Source organism: Nestor notabilis, unplaced genomic scaffold (assembly GCF_000696875.1).
Source record: "Nestor notabilis isolate BGI_N333 unplaced genomic scaffold, ASM69687v1 scaffold12469, whole genome shotgun sequence".
In the NCBI taxonomy this organism is placed as follows: Eukaryota; Metazoa; Chordata; class Aves; order Psittaciformes; family Psittacidae; genus Nestor; species Nestor notabilis.
The window spans coordinates 1-13,880 of NW_009945097.1; the positions used below are offsets into that span (position 1 = coordinate 1).

The 13,880-nt window shown below is 38.8% G+C and overlaps 1 protein-coding gene across 1 annotated transcript; it reads left to right on the forward strand.

The window, feature by feature from the left end:
• Nucleotides 1-603: 603 nt before the first annotated feature.
• On the forward strand, nucleotides 604-12,661 carry LOC104412114 (epididymis-specific alpha-mannosidase-like; the record flags this gene model as incomplete). Its single annotated transcript, XM_010022728.1, has 7 exons — nucleotides 604-776; nucleotides 1,937-2,052; nucleotides 3,034-3,211; nucleotides 6,540-6,738; nucleotides 10,396-10,586; nucleotides 11,437-11,623; nucleotides 12,528-12,661. Coding segments are annotated over 7 exons (1,178 nt in total), but the record flags the coding sequence as incomplete, so codon positions are not given.
• Nucleotides 12,662-13,880: the final 1,219 nt, after the last annotated feature.

Genomic DNA, 13,880 nt, shown 5'->3' on the forward strand with positions numbered 1-13,880 from the left:
CAACTCTAACTATTCTATGATTCTATGATATAAACCCTGCCCATTTCAGAGCTATGCTCTGGGCAGAGTACAAAATTAATGATGTTGGTTGGAAATAACATCTTGTATTAAGATTGCTATTAACCTTTGGCTTTTTCCTTCTTTTTACAACTGAAGATTGTATTCATATTAGTTTTGTTTACCGGATGGCTTCCTTGTCCCTTTGTTGTTGATATGAAACTGAAATTTTCTGAGAACAGGTGGTATGATGTAGGCAAACGTAAACTAAACTCCAGCACGTTGTTTTCATGCAGCCTCCAACCTGGCTATTAGCCTTAACCTAATCTGCATCTAAGTACTTTTTCCCAGGCCTGTCTCTAATCGTAGTTCCTTTTTGTTATTCATCTTTTATGATGTTAATAAGTTATACTTGCAGGGAAAAATAAACATTGTCAGCATGAAATTTTCTGCTGTGAATCAGTAAATTCCTGAAACTTTAAATGCTTTGGAAATCAGCAACAAAGAGCTATCCTTCAAGTGCTTATCTGTAATAGTGTATGCCTAGTAAATTTATAAAATGAACTTAGGAAAGTGTTCCTAACATAAACAAATCTTGCTTTGCAGAAGGCCATGGATTTTTGTACGAAACTTTTGGGATCAGGCCTCAGTTTTCTTGGCACATTGATCCTTTTGGAGCTTCAGCTACAACACCAACTCTTTTTGCTCTCGCTGGTTTTAATGCTCATCTTATTTCTCGGATTGACTATGATCTGAAGGCTGACATGCAGAAAAACAAGGTAAGAATACCCATAGGAATGCAACACATTGCCAGCCTCTATTTACATGAAATTAAGATAAGCATCTCTCTGCTCTGTGCAAGGAAAAGTGGGTATTTCTTCTCTGAAAGTGACATGCTGATTGCATATGTTAATGGTGAAATACACTGAATCTGTATAATATGGTCAGGTACAGTCTTCATGATCTCTGGTTACAGATAAAATACAGTCTAGGCTGAAGAAGACGTAAAATGTGGCCAGCTGGGCAAGGCTGTTACTTTACAGTGGTTGTCATGCTTGGAGCATTTATTTGTGCCTGTAAAATTGATAATACTAGGTCAGTTGGAGTGGCAGCTAATCATGTTTTTGCCGAATTCAGTTTTTGTTTCTTGTTCTGCCTTCTCTCACACTGCCTCCCATACACAGGAAATGTTTTTCTTTTCCTACCACAATGTTGGACCCTTATCTATCATCAGTTACACACTAAATTATGTGAAAATAAGGGGCTTTTCGCTAGTATGAGCTGGACGTTAGGCAATTTTTATGAATCTTGGGTGAAACTCAGGTGTCTCTGAAGAAGACAAGAGAACTGTAGAATATGGTGAAGCCAGGACCTACCACCGTATGTTTGAAGTGAATTGAGATACTTCCTTTCTGATGACATCTTTTGTGAGCTTTCTACAATCTTTTCCCATTGTTTGGGCTTTATGTTTTGGGTTTTTTTGTTGTTTTGTTTTTTTTTTTTTCTTCTGGCACCTGACAGTCTGGAGGCTTCCAAAAGTGCACAAATTCTGTTTCAGTTGATTAAACATTGATTCCCATTGACTACAGTGCAGTTCAGATCACATTCGGATCTTTTCTTAGGTTTTAGGCTTTCAAGTCCCACTGAAACAAGTGGGTTGTACTGCCTGTGGTAAACTAAGCTTACATCTGGATTTTAGCAGTATGCTGGCAGTGTGCTGCCTCCTCCATCAATATGAATAGAAAGAGGCAACACTATAGCCTCCCGTATCTAGTATGTGACATTGCTTAGGGTACTATTGGCTGGTCTCAAGTAAGAACATCTAGAGTATTACAAGCGGTGGAAGTGAAGATGGGCAATCTGAAATCTTAAGTTGTTAATGATGGTAGTCTGTCCTTGTCATCAAGGCTAATGGTTTCTTAACTTTTTTGTTTTCCAGAAACTTCAGTTTGTATGGCAGGGCTCTCCTTCCTTATCTGAAAGACAGGAGATCTTCACTCATGTTATGGATCAGTACAGCTACTGTACCCCATCTCAACTACCTTTTTCAAACAGGTCTGAAGATTTCCTAAATAGGCAGAAATACTGATCACTTCTGGGAGTTTATATTGGTGGACTTTAAGTATTTTCTTTGACTGTTTCAACTGTATTCCACTGCTTTCTCCTGACCTGCGGTAGGCCAAGGATATTCCTAGACTCTGTAGGTCTGAGTCAGGATTACCAAGTATGCCTAGCTACCCACCATAATACATGAAGTTTGCTCAGTTCCTAACAATGGAATGCTCAAAAGTGACGCTTACTACTGACAGGCACTAAAAATACTTAAAAATATTGACAGACTTTAAAAATAATGTTTTCTAGCACCTAGAGTCTTGGAACACAGGTACAACTTTCAAATACATACTTATATATGTCAGTCCTTATAAAACAAATCAGAATAAAAATGTGAAACAAATCAATAGCTGTAAACAGGAAATGTCCAAAACAGGACTAGGCTTTTGTTTCCCTGTCTGGAAAGTCAAGATTTAAAACTCCAGGAAGCTCAGTATTGACTTGGCTATTACCAATTGATTTTCTGTGGGAGATTTTCATCATTATATTGAGCTAAGATTGTGTATATCAATTGTGTACGAACTAAAGCGACTAAAATTTTCCATTTACTTTGCGAAAAAAATTCAGAACTTTTGAAATCTTTATTTTGCTTACTGGCTTACCCAGTAAAATACTCTGTAAATGAAGTCTACTTGGGGGAACATCCTCATTGTTACAAAGCTTGCTGTTTTGTCCTACAAGTTCTTTGTTCTGTGCCAGCAAGCAGCAGGGACTTGGAAAGTTACACAGTGCAAAAAGAAAACTAGCCAACCTTTCCCCTACCCCTGCACCCAAATAAACACTAAAACCTAAATATTAGCAATGACTATAAACTGATTTTCTTTTGCTTCTTATTCCCTCTGTGTCTATACCAGCACCTTTTCATGTGTTTTTCCCAGTCGAGTAAGTCCTGTTCATAGTCTGTTGCTTTCTCCTTCTACTTAGGTCAGGATTTTATTGGAATGGAATTGCAACTTTCCCAGATCCACCAAAAGATGGTGTTTATCCAAACATGAGTCTCCCTGTTACAGATGCTAACATCCATCTGTATGCACAAACCATGGTGGCAAACATGAAGGAGAGAGCAGCCTGGTTCCGAACGAGCGATGTTTTGTGGCCATGGGTAAGTGCGTGATCAGCATTTGCTTTGGAAGTAGCAAGTGCACCTACAGTATGGAGAGCAGGAACATGGTGCTTTGCTGCAGTATGTACTGCAGAAATGCAGGTACAAACCACGGGATGAGAAAGAGTTTTTCTAGTAAGTAGGGTCCAGATGTCTGACTAGTTAATGATTTTTAAAAACAACTTCCTTCTACAGTCTACCAGTTGTCTACCAAATCTTCCACCCTTCTTAATATAGAAAGAAATATGACAAAATTGTGAAGATTACCTCTTGAAAAACTATATTTTGCAATATTGCTCCCTTTTTGACTCTCTTTGTTTTGTGTATTTAAATGACCTCTTTACATAGCTGCCTAGCATAACATAACTCTTATGTTAACAAAAATGATAGCATTGCAAGAAAATGTATTATCCATTAGGTAGACAAGGTCTTTTCTCACTGATGAGCAGTCTTTTGCTTGTACGGTCTTTGTATTTTAGTTAGAAACTCAAGCATAGCCCAGCTTGGTCCTTCAAGCAATATGCTGTGTTAATTAGATCCTATATGTACCTATAGCACTGATAGACTTTCACTATTTTTAAGTCCTTAGGAAAGAATTACTTTTCCTAAATTGAATGTACAGTCTGGTTTTTAATTTTCATGGATGCTTTAGGTCTCATAGTTACAATATTGAAGGATGGCATTTGTGGCTATTTCACCACAATATCTGTTGTTGCAAAGAGAACAAATGTTTTCTGACTGAGGCAGCTTTGAGTCACTGATTTGTTTTTCCCTTGTGTTTGTGACAGTTCTTACGTTGATTTTTGGTTTTGTTCTAAGAGGGTGAGGGGAGAAGTAGGATATAATACTCTGCAGTAGTGCTATAGTGAAAGTTATGCTGGAATGGGGAGGGAGTTTTGAATAGTACAAATAAATTCCAAACGTCTAGATCCAAACCTGCAGCTTTGCAGTAATGTAAGAAAATTTCAGTCTCTGACTTACTGATTTGTGTGGTTGTGATAACGAGCTTTAAACAAAGTAATACAAGTTTGTTACTTATTCATAATGCTATAAGGAAGAAGTTCTTTACTGTAACGGTGGTGAGGCACTGAAACAGGTTGCCCAAAGAAGTGGTAAATGCTCCATCCCTGGCAGTGTTCAAGGCCAGGTTGGACAGAGCCTTGGGCGACATGGTCGAGTATGAGGTGTCCTTGCCCATGGCACTGGGGTTGGAACTTAGATGATCTTAAGGTCCTTTCCAACCCAAACCATTCTATGTTTCTATTATTCTGTGTAAAGAAGTAGAGAGAAATAGACACACTATTATTCCATGTCTCTGTAACTAAGCTTAGCTATTTTTTTCATGATTACAAATACTTTGGAGTACTTGGATTTATTGGTTTGGGTTTTTTTTTTCCCCTTCAATTAAAATCGAGAAATACCTTCCCATTTAAGCTCAGACCTCACATCTAGGCTACTAGCACTTTCTTGATGAGTTGTATGTACAAATAAGTATTCATCCATGATTTGAAGCGCCTCATTGTGCAGGAGGAGGTATTGGGCTGTGGGACTGTAAAAGTTCAGACCTGCCTTTCTAGAGGCTGCAGCAGCAGATGTATTGTCTTAAGGGCTGCAGCTCGTCCCTGAGATGTTTTTTGGCCTGTGTGGTTGAACTAACTGCAATTCGTAGCATTCCTGTACAAAATCCATATAGTGAGTGGATGTGATGATTGACTACAGCAGGTTCTCCTGGATACCCTTCCTCTACAGAGCTACACTACTCCTCAGCTACTGTTTTGTGTCAGTGCGAGCAGAGTCTACCAGCCCAGCATGTCCCATTCTGTAGTGCAAAGTGTCCACTTTTTATGAGGAAGTCTTCTTGGATCATGAGTTGAAAGTAGTGCTCTGTAAATGTGAAGTAGTTTTGACTGGTAAACATACTACTTCCTCCCCACAAATTTAATTGGAGTCAGCATTAGGAAGTATGGTTTGCACTGACTGCCACACTTTTCAGTATTTGGTCTGATACGTTTTAGTAGCTCATTCCAGTTTGAAGTTGTTCTCCAGTTTGTGCTGTAGGCATACAGATGATCTTGAGTATCTCAAAATTTCTGGTTTGGAAGTGGAACTTCCACTTTTCTGATCAGTGACTTATCCTGTTAGGTCTGATGGACAGGCATGTGCACTAGGATTCATAAAGGACATGTCAGTGACCTTACTTGAAACATCTAGTAAATGGGCAAGCGGTGGGGGTAGCCCTCTCATCTGGGAAAGAGAAGGGAGAGTGTTCTAGTTTAGTTGAACTCATCAGGTTCAGCTCACTCAGCTCATCATCAAGGTAAAGGTTGAAGTGGAAGATGGGATTGCAAAGCAAATAGAATCTCCTTGAGTGTTTCTTAAAAACATCTGCTGGAGTTTTGAATACAAATTGTTGAGACCGTCTTTGTTTGAAAATGAGATCAAGGTTTTATATATGGCCTCCACAGCAAGTGTTGACTTCTTGTACAATGTTTTCTTTCTCAAGCACAGAGACATGAAGGTGAGGACACTTTAAGCTGGTGTCAGTGTTGGCCTTTTTATGTGCAAAAGGTTTCCTAGCATGTTACTGTGGTTCAGATCAATGCCATTACTGTAATACTGATAACTGAAGAATACATGTGGTGCCGTGGCTGAGTAGCTCTTTCATTTTCCTGTTTGGCTACTGTAGTTGAACAAAGCTGTGGTTAGCTATGCCTATTTAAACATTTGTATGTGCAAATAATCTGTGTTGAGGCAGAAGCAAAAGTTGTGCAAGCATACTTAAAGAGAAAGGGGCTTTAATACATAGTGTATCACCTCTCAACTATTTGGATAAGCATCATAAGTACTATAGCCTGTTGTGATGGGGGATCAGCAACACATTGTGTGACATATATACTACAAGCATCTCTGTCCAGATTGTTTTGTTTCACATCATGTCCTCAGCACGTCCTAAAGCTGTAAGCATTCTTAAGAGCAGAAAATAAGAACTTCCTCATTTTTTGCTAAGTGGGAGAAATGCAGTCTGAGAAGAAACAAAGGTTATCTTTCCAGGCATGCATGCACGCATTTTTCCAATTCCTACCATGAAATTTCATGCTCTTGCATCATATGGTATGTCAGCACACTTCTCCCTCTCTGTAATGATGGTTGGTTATCAGCTGATCTGTGCAAGTAACCTTACGTGTCTTGACATTTTTGTGACAAATAACTTTTATATGGTCAGTCAAGATCAAAAGAAATACTGTTTTAACATAGGTTGGTGTCAAAAAAGATCCTTCTAAATTACATGACCCAAAGTCATTTGGCTGTTCTGTTTTTGGAATTTCAGGGCTGTGACAAACAGTTCTTTAATGCATCTGTTCAGTACTCCAACATGGACCTGTTGTTGGATTATATTAACAAGCATTCTGGTGAGTTTGGAGTGACTGTCCAGTATGCCACCGTTGGTGATTACTTCCAAGCAGTGTATAGCAGGAATCTTACATGGGAAATTCGGGACTCTCAAGACTTTCTTCCATATTCAACAGGTAATTAAGTTCACAACTGCATAAGGTCTACCTCAAATGTGCAAATCTAAGATCTTAATAAAGGGAAATAGAGAACACGAGAAATGCAGTGAAAGAATACCCTCTTTTATAACATTTATTTACACTACAAGGTGTCATCAAATAGAAAAGTTGATTCCAACTTAATGGTCTAAGAAAGATGGTAGGGCAGTAGCTGGAGTATTTCTTTGGGACCATTGGAAGCAATGGGTGAAGATACCCTGAAAGAAAGCATATTGAAATAGGCAAACTTGGCAGGAAATCTAACTTGAGGTTTTCGTTTTGCTGTCTGTGACCAACAGTAGAATGCAAAGGAAAGCTAACCACAAGATATATGCATGAGCCTGTGATGTCATCCAGATTTTTTTAATGACCTGAAAAAAATTAATAGATAGTGCACTAATCAGGTTCTGTTACAGCGAAAACTGAGCAATGAGATAAACCTGTAGGCCTAGGTCAGCAGGCTGAAATTCAGTACGATATTTCAGTGGATGAATGAAGGAAAAAAAGCCTGCCAAGTGTGCAACACATGGCAAAGTGTTTAGCAAACAGCAGTGATAGCAAAGGTGCTTCACAGAGGTGTACCAGCACAACAGAAGTAGTCAGACAGGACCCCTCCAATGTCATGACAGAACTCTCTAAAGCAGAGATCCTAGGACCCACTCCACTTCAAATATATATTTTGACTGTTTATGTTTGGACATTTAATGTGAAATTCATTCTTTTCCCTGTCTTCCACATGTTTTAGCATGCACAAATACCCTGTAGTCTCTTAGATAATCTGCAGTATTAGATGTGCATGTTATGCCTTTTCTTTTCCCAAAAATGAGTTGTAGTAAGAGCAGAGTGCTCTAGAATCCAGGGAATGGAAAGGAAACTGGTTAACGGAAAGATACCTAGAAACAGATGGATGCAGGGCCAAATAAAACCATGTCCTAATATTACTGTTCAAATGAACTGGATTATGCATAGATTAGAGCAGACATGGAGTCCTGATTTTTGCTGGGATAGAGCTTATTTTGTTCTTAGTAGTTGGTGCAGTGCTGTGTTTTGGCTTTGGTATGAGAATAGTGTTGATAACACATGGATCTTCTAGTTACTGCTAAGTGGCTCTTACCCTGATTAAGGACTTTTCTGTCTCTCATGCTCTGCCAGTGAGGAGGGGCACAAGGAGCAGAGACAGGACACCTGACCCAAACTGGCCAAAGGGGTATTCCATACCACAGCACTTCATGCCCAGTATAGAAACTGGGGGGAGTTACCCAGAAGGGACTGGTCGCTGCTCGGTCAGGCTGGGTATTTGGTCAGCAGGTGGTGAGCAATTGTATTGTGCATCACTAGGATTTCTTGGGGTTTATTTCTCTCTCTTTATTTCTTTTTATTGTTGCTAATACTATAAACCACATGATTAAGCCACGACAGAAGGAAAACGTGACATGGCGTAATCTATGAATGCGTCTAAAGGAGAAACAAGGCAGGTAACCAAGGGACCAAAGCAATCTGAAAGCTCTTAGGGAACTTCTTTGTTAGTAGAGTGGAATAGGAGTGGTCAAAGTGAAGCAGTTGCTGCAGAGTATTTGATGTCCACACTCTATGTAATTCCAGGAAAATTGGATATAATCTGGACTAAATGCCCATTAATACTGGTTATATACCATCAGGAATCCAATCTGTGAGCTCCAAAAATAGTCTTTTCTGTAAAGCAAAGCAGAGTAGGTAGGGATTGCTTGTAAATTCACTTCGCCTGATCCAAGCAAAACACTAATGTAGATGAATCCCTAAAGTCTCCTGTAGGAGAAAGTCTTGTCTTTTTCGTAAAAAAAAAAAACCAACAGTTTTAAGTTCGGGGGGGGAGAGGAAAAAAAAAAAGTTATTTATAACTGAAGTCTCAAAAAGTAAAAATACTACCTATATTTCTGAAGTATCATAGTATGTGCTACACGTTCATTGCAGTTGCTTGTCGCTTGCTTGCTTATGTGCTGTACTACCTTAGCTCTTCAAGCAGAGCTGAGAAGTACTGGGAAGATAGGAAAAAAGACATACCATACCCAACATCCTTTCAGTCATTTTCCCAAGTATATTTACCCTTTTAGGCCTCATATTTAAGCATGCAGAGAGAAGACACAGCTAAGTTCTCAGTTTCTAAACTCATTAATTTGCTTCATTGCCTGTATTTTCATTAAAATATCATTGGTATCATTAATGTAGCTGTCTATATAATTGTAGCTGCTTCATCACATTTTTTGGCACTTGGGTTGTGTATCTCAGACTATTCTGTAACATGTCTGTTAACTTTCCAGTGAATAAAAATAACCATTGCTTCCTGTGAATCATTGCATAGGCTGATCTCTGGCTCACTTACTTCCCTTTAGGGATCATGTCATATCTAACAATTTGCAGATAAATATATTGCCAGTTCTAACTGCTAATATCTTCTTACATCTGGGCTCTTACCTGTATCTTTCTGGCATAATTTACAGGCAGTAGTCAATTGCTATTAGCTTGCATAATGGCAGCACCTTCAGTGTTCCAGGTGGGTGCCCACACATGGATGCAGTTTCTTCCCCGAACGGCTTACTGTGCCTAGCAATTGCAGTATAGATTTGAGTGCGCTTCCTCCCACATACTGTTTTGCCTCTTGATGATTAATCTTCTCTCATTCTTTCTATGCCATCTTATTATGAGTCACTTATTGGGCTTAGTGTCATTTCTGGCATATGCCTTGGAAACTCAAGGCTTAAGTCCCAGATAAGTATTTCCATTTTCTGCTCTACATTCGTTGTTCTGTACTAGTGTGCATGTGGGACTCTTCTGCTTGTAACCTTGAAAAACTGAAATGAAGTTCGTTCTGTTCAAACTTCTAGCATTTTCAGGCCAAAAAGAATTTTTCCTGGAGTTTTTGAGCAAAAGATCCCGTTTTCCAGTCGTTGCCTTTGATCCTTGATAGCAGATTGTTATGGTTGCATGTATGCACTTCAGAAAGCACTTTCTGCAACTTCCCCCAAAACCAGCCAACCAAACCCTGCCCACACTAAGAAGTAGAGATTTGGAGGTTTTAAAATCAAATACTTGTTTTCCTAGTTTACTCTGTGGGGTCCTGGAACATACTAGCACAAATTAACTGTTGAAATACTTTCCACTCACCACTTGAGGGCATCTTTTGATGTAGTTTGAGGTGCTGCAGTGGTTTGGAGTGGCGTTATAACATCACTGTTTCTACTCCGTTTTGAGGAAATGAAATTTAAGATAAATGCGTTTGACTAAAAGAGGGAAATGTAAAGAGCTTGTATCAAGCAGTAACCAAGGATTATAATCCACTCATTCATGAGTAATAAGATATGCTTCAGTGAAACTTCTGAAGTTGTTTTGTGCAGATCCACAAAGAAATGTCTGCAAACACAAGTTAACTTAATTGGTGACGGCTTTGAATCAACACTCATGTTACTAGGCCTATAGTACAGATTGTAGTTCTCCAAAGTGCACTTTTATGCCTGTGTTTCTTTATAGTGTTTATGACTATTCCATTTGATGTGTAAACCTACAGCAGGTTTCGTGTAAGAAGCTGTACCATGCTAGTCTAATAAATAAGTGATAACTGAAATGGTATTATGATGTGTTGGATCTGTTCAACTCTAACAGAGCCATTTCAAGCATGGACTGGGTTTTATACTTCTCGGAGCACATTAAAAGGAATTGCAAGGAGAGCAAGTTCACTGCTTTTTGCTGGAGAGTCCTTTTTCACACAGTATGTCCAACAGCACCCAGCAGGTTCTATTTGCAAATGTGAAGCCTTAAAGCAACTTCAGAGCCTTAGATGGGCAGTTTCAGAGGTAAAGATTGATTTATTTTTTTATTTGAATGAGAATGCTAATTGCCCATAAGCAAAGCTTTCCTTAAGAATTTCAGCTGGAATGTCTTGAGGTTGCTTTTATGTTTTTAGAAAAAACTTTCCCCTTTAGCAAGTCATAAGTAAAAATAAAGCAATTTTTCAAAAAACAGTCTTGGAACATGACTTCAGCCCCTTAGCCATGCATTCAAGACATAGTTACTGGCAAATGTTTTCTTCAGCCAGTGGAAGAGTATGTGGTTTCAAACTTTACATAAAAATTCTTTTTCTTAATTTTATTATTTACAAAATGTTTTTTAAAAAATAATAATAAAACCCCCACAACTAACTGAAAACTATTGATAATCTCTACTCCTGCAAGTTAGAAGGTGAAGGACAGATTTGCTTCTACAAAGTTCAGCAGCTGAGTGATCAGCCTCATACCATCAGCCATTTACAGGCCTCAGTGCTTTTGCTGATAGTAAATATTTTTTCAGCTAAGTTATTAACCAGATCTTAAGAAGGAAATGAAAATACCTGGTTTGTATTTTTGCTGCATTCTTATTTTTAGTAAGTTGTATTTTTTTTTCCTCCAAGTATGTAACTTTAGTAGTTTCTAAATATTAAAATAGGAGTATCTAGAGAGGGAAGTCTGTGTGCATCTGGTCTTTGACCATTTTGTTCTGTTTATAGAAATTTGGAATAGGTAAAATGTTTAATCTGTGATTATAGCTGTAATATCTTATTATTTCAAGTTCACTGACTGAAGGTTAGTGGACCATGTTAATACAAATGAAAACCTGAAGTTGTCATCCTGTTGCATTGTAACCTTTCAAACTGTCCTTAAATGTAAGGTCCAGCACCATGATGGTATAACAGGCACAGAGTCTCCCAAGGTGAAGGACATGTACGTGGACCACTTGATGTATGGAATGTTCAATGTCAAGAAGCTAATGGCTTCCATGATCTTTGACATGAACAATGCAAAGAAGAACAGTGAGGTCTATTCTTCTGTCTACGTTCAAGACTCAGGAATACCAGGTACTTTTTACACAGCTTCTCCAATTTTAAGGCTAGTTTATGAAAGCTATCGTGTTTTCCTCCAAAATAATCGACATACTATGTACCACTTAAGTTCTGTGAACCACAGCTGGAAAATCCTGTTTGCTTTATGAGATCTGCTAGACCTGAGGCAAACTCGGATGAATTTGTGAGGTCTCAAGCATCTGAAAACAGGACTTTTAAACTGATTTTGGGCAGAACCTTACCCCAGTGCATGTATTAGACCTGGCTCCCAGATTCAGATCTCGACTGTTAAACAGAGGGAAGACATGCTGAACAAAGTAATTACTAAACTAACCTTACTGTGCAGTGGAAGATTACGTGGTAAGAAGAACAGTCACAGTTAAGAAATGTTCTTGCCGTAATGTACTGCCAGCTTGTGTAAAACATGTAAAACAATTTTTAAGGAGTCTGTGGTAAAGACTGTACATTCTCTTTTACTCTAGAAACTTTTTAGCTGTCAAATGTAAGCAGTGCCGTGGGCTGAACAACAGACTGATGTGACTTTTTACAGGTTGTTTTAAGATTAGGCTTCCCATTTGATCTTCTGTATATCTCTGATAAAGTTAATACTGCATGACAATGAGTTGTGGTAAGCTGCTTATTTTCACTAGATGCATTTACATTCAACTCAGGTGTCATTTTTCTGAATACATGGTCTCTTTTTGTTGGGTAAAGAATAGAAGAATAAAGCAGAGAGGTTTTTATGAAGTACTATAAAATGTTTTCCTTTTTTCAATCATGAAGTTTTACTGCAGGGTTTTATGTTAGAATTTTGTAAGATGGTTGTACCTAGACAGATCTCTCAAATACTTTTTAATAACACATTTTGAAAATACAAAGTTTTAATGACTGATAGTTTTGTCTGTTTGCATGCACAAAGGTGCCACAGGCGTTGACCAGTACATTGTCATCTATAATCCGCTGGCATGGAACATCACTACCTTTGTCACAGTTTCTGTTGGCCACTTGACAGTGAGTGTCTATGACGAACTGGGACATCCTGTACCAGCTCAGGTACTTCAACTTTATTTCTTTCTGTTGCTTTTCTTTCACTTGTCAGTATTCACTGACTTCATCCTACCTCCTGTCAAAGTGTGGTAACGTATAGTATTACAGCAAAAACAAGGATTAGTTCAAACTGGGATTTTCCTACTTCTCCTTCAAGTGATTATTTTTTTTCTCCTAGTGGTTTGTCCTTTGTATGCCTGCTGTGTATGCCTGACACCTGCCTTTCTTTCTATAAAAAACCCTGTTTCTAGTAAAACCTATTCAGTTGAAGCCCTGCTGTATAATTGACAGTCCTGTTTGTACAGTTGACAAATGGCCTTGGGTAGGAGAATTGATTTAAGAAATTTAGGAATTGAGGCTTGGCAAGTGCTCTGCCGTCTTTCGCACCGCATGTATGAGTTGTATAATGAAGGGAGAGAATGGGAGTAGATTCTGTTGATTGCAGTAAGGCTAGCAGGTCTGCAGTGTGAGTAACTATATGTGTGCCAGTCCACAGCATGAAGGTACAGACAGTTGCCCTGGATTTGGCTGGGATAGAGTTAAGTTTCTTCCTAGTACCCGGTACAGCGCTGTGGTTTGGCTTTAGTATGAAAAAGTGTTGATAACACACAGATGGCTTAGCTGTCGCTAAGTAGTGCTTACAGGAAGTCAACTTTGTTTCCCATGCTCTGCCAGTGAGGAGGGGCACAAGAAGCTGGGAAGAAGCACAGCCAGGACAGCTGACCTGAACTAGCCAAAGGGATATTCGCTACCACATCATGTCATGCTCAGTATAGGAACTGGGGGGGTTGGCTGGAGGCTGTTTGTTGTTGCTCAGGGACAGGCTGGGTATTGGCCAGTGAGTGGTGAGCAATTGTGTTGTGCATTACTTGCTTTTCTTTAGTTGTATTCCTTTCTTTCTCATTATTAATAATAATATTATTGTTATTCTCATCATCATATTTTACTTAATTATTAAACTGTTCTTATCTCAATCCAGGAGTTTTACTTTTTCCCAATTCTCCTCCCCATCCCACTGCACTGTGTGGTACTTTGTTGCTAGCTGGGGTTAAACCATAGCAGTCCTTTTTGGCACCCACTGTGGGCCACAAAGTGCTGAGATAGTGACAGATCTGACCAGAGGGTGTTAAAACAAATTTATTATAAGTATTCATTGTATTGGTTTAATACTCACTGGTCACAATGTTGATTTATTTGTTCACAGAGTTGTTGCGCTTGTTTTCAG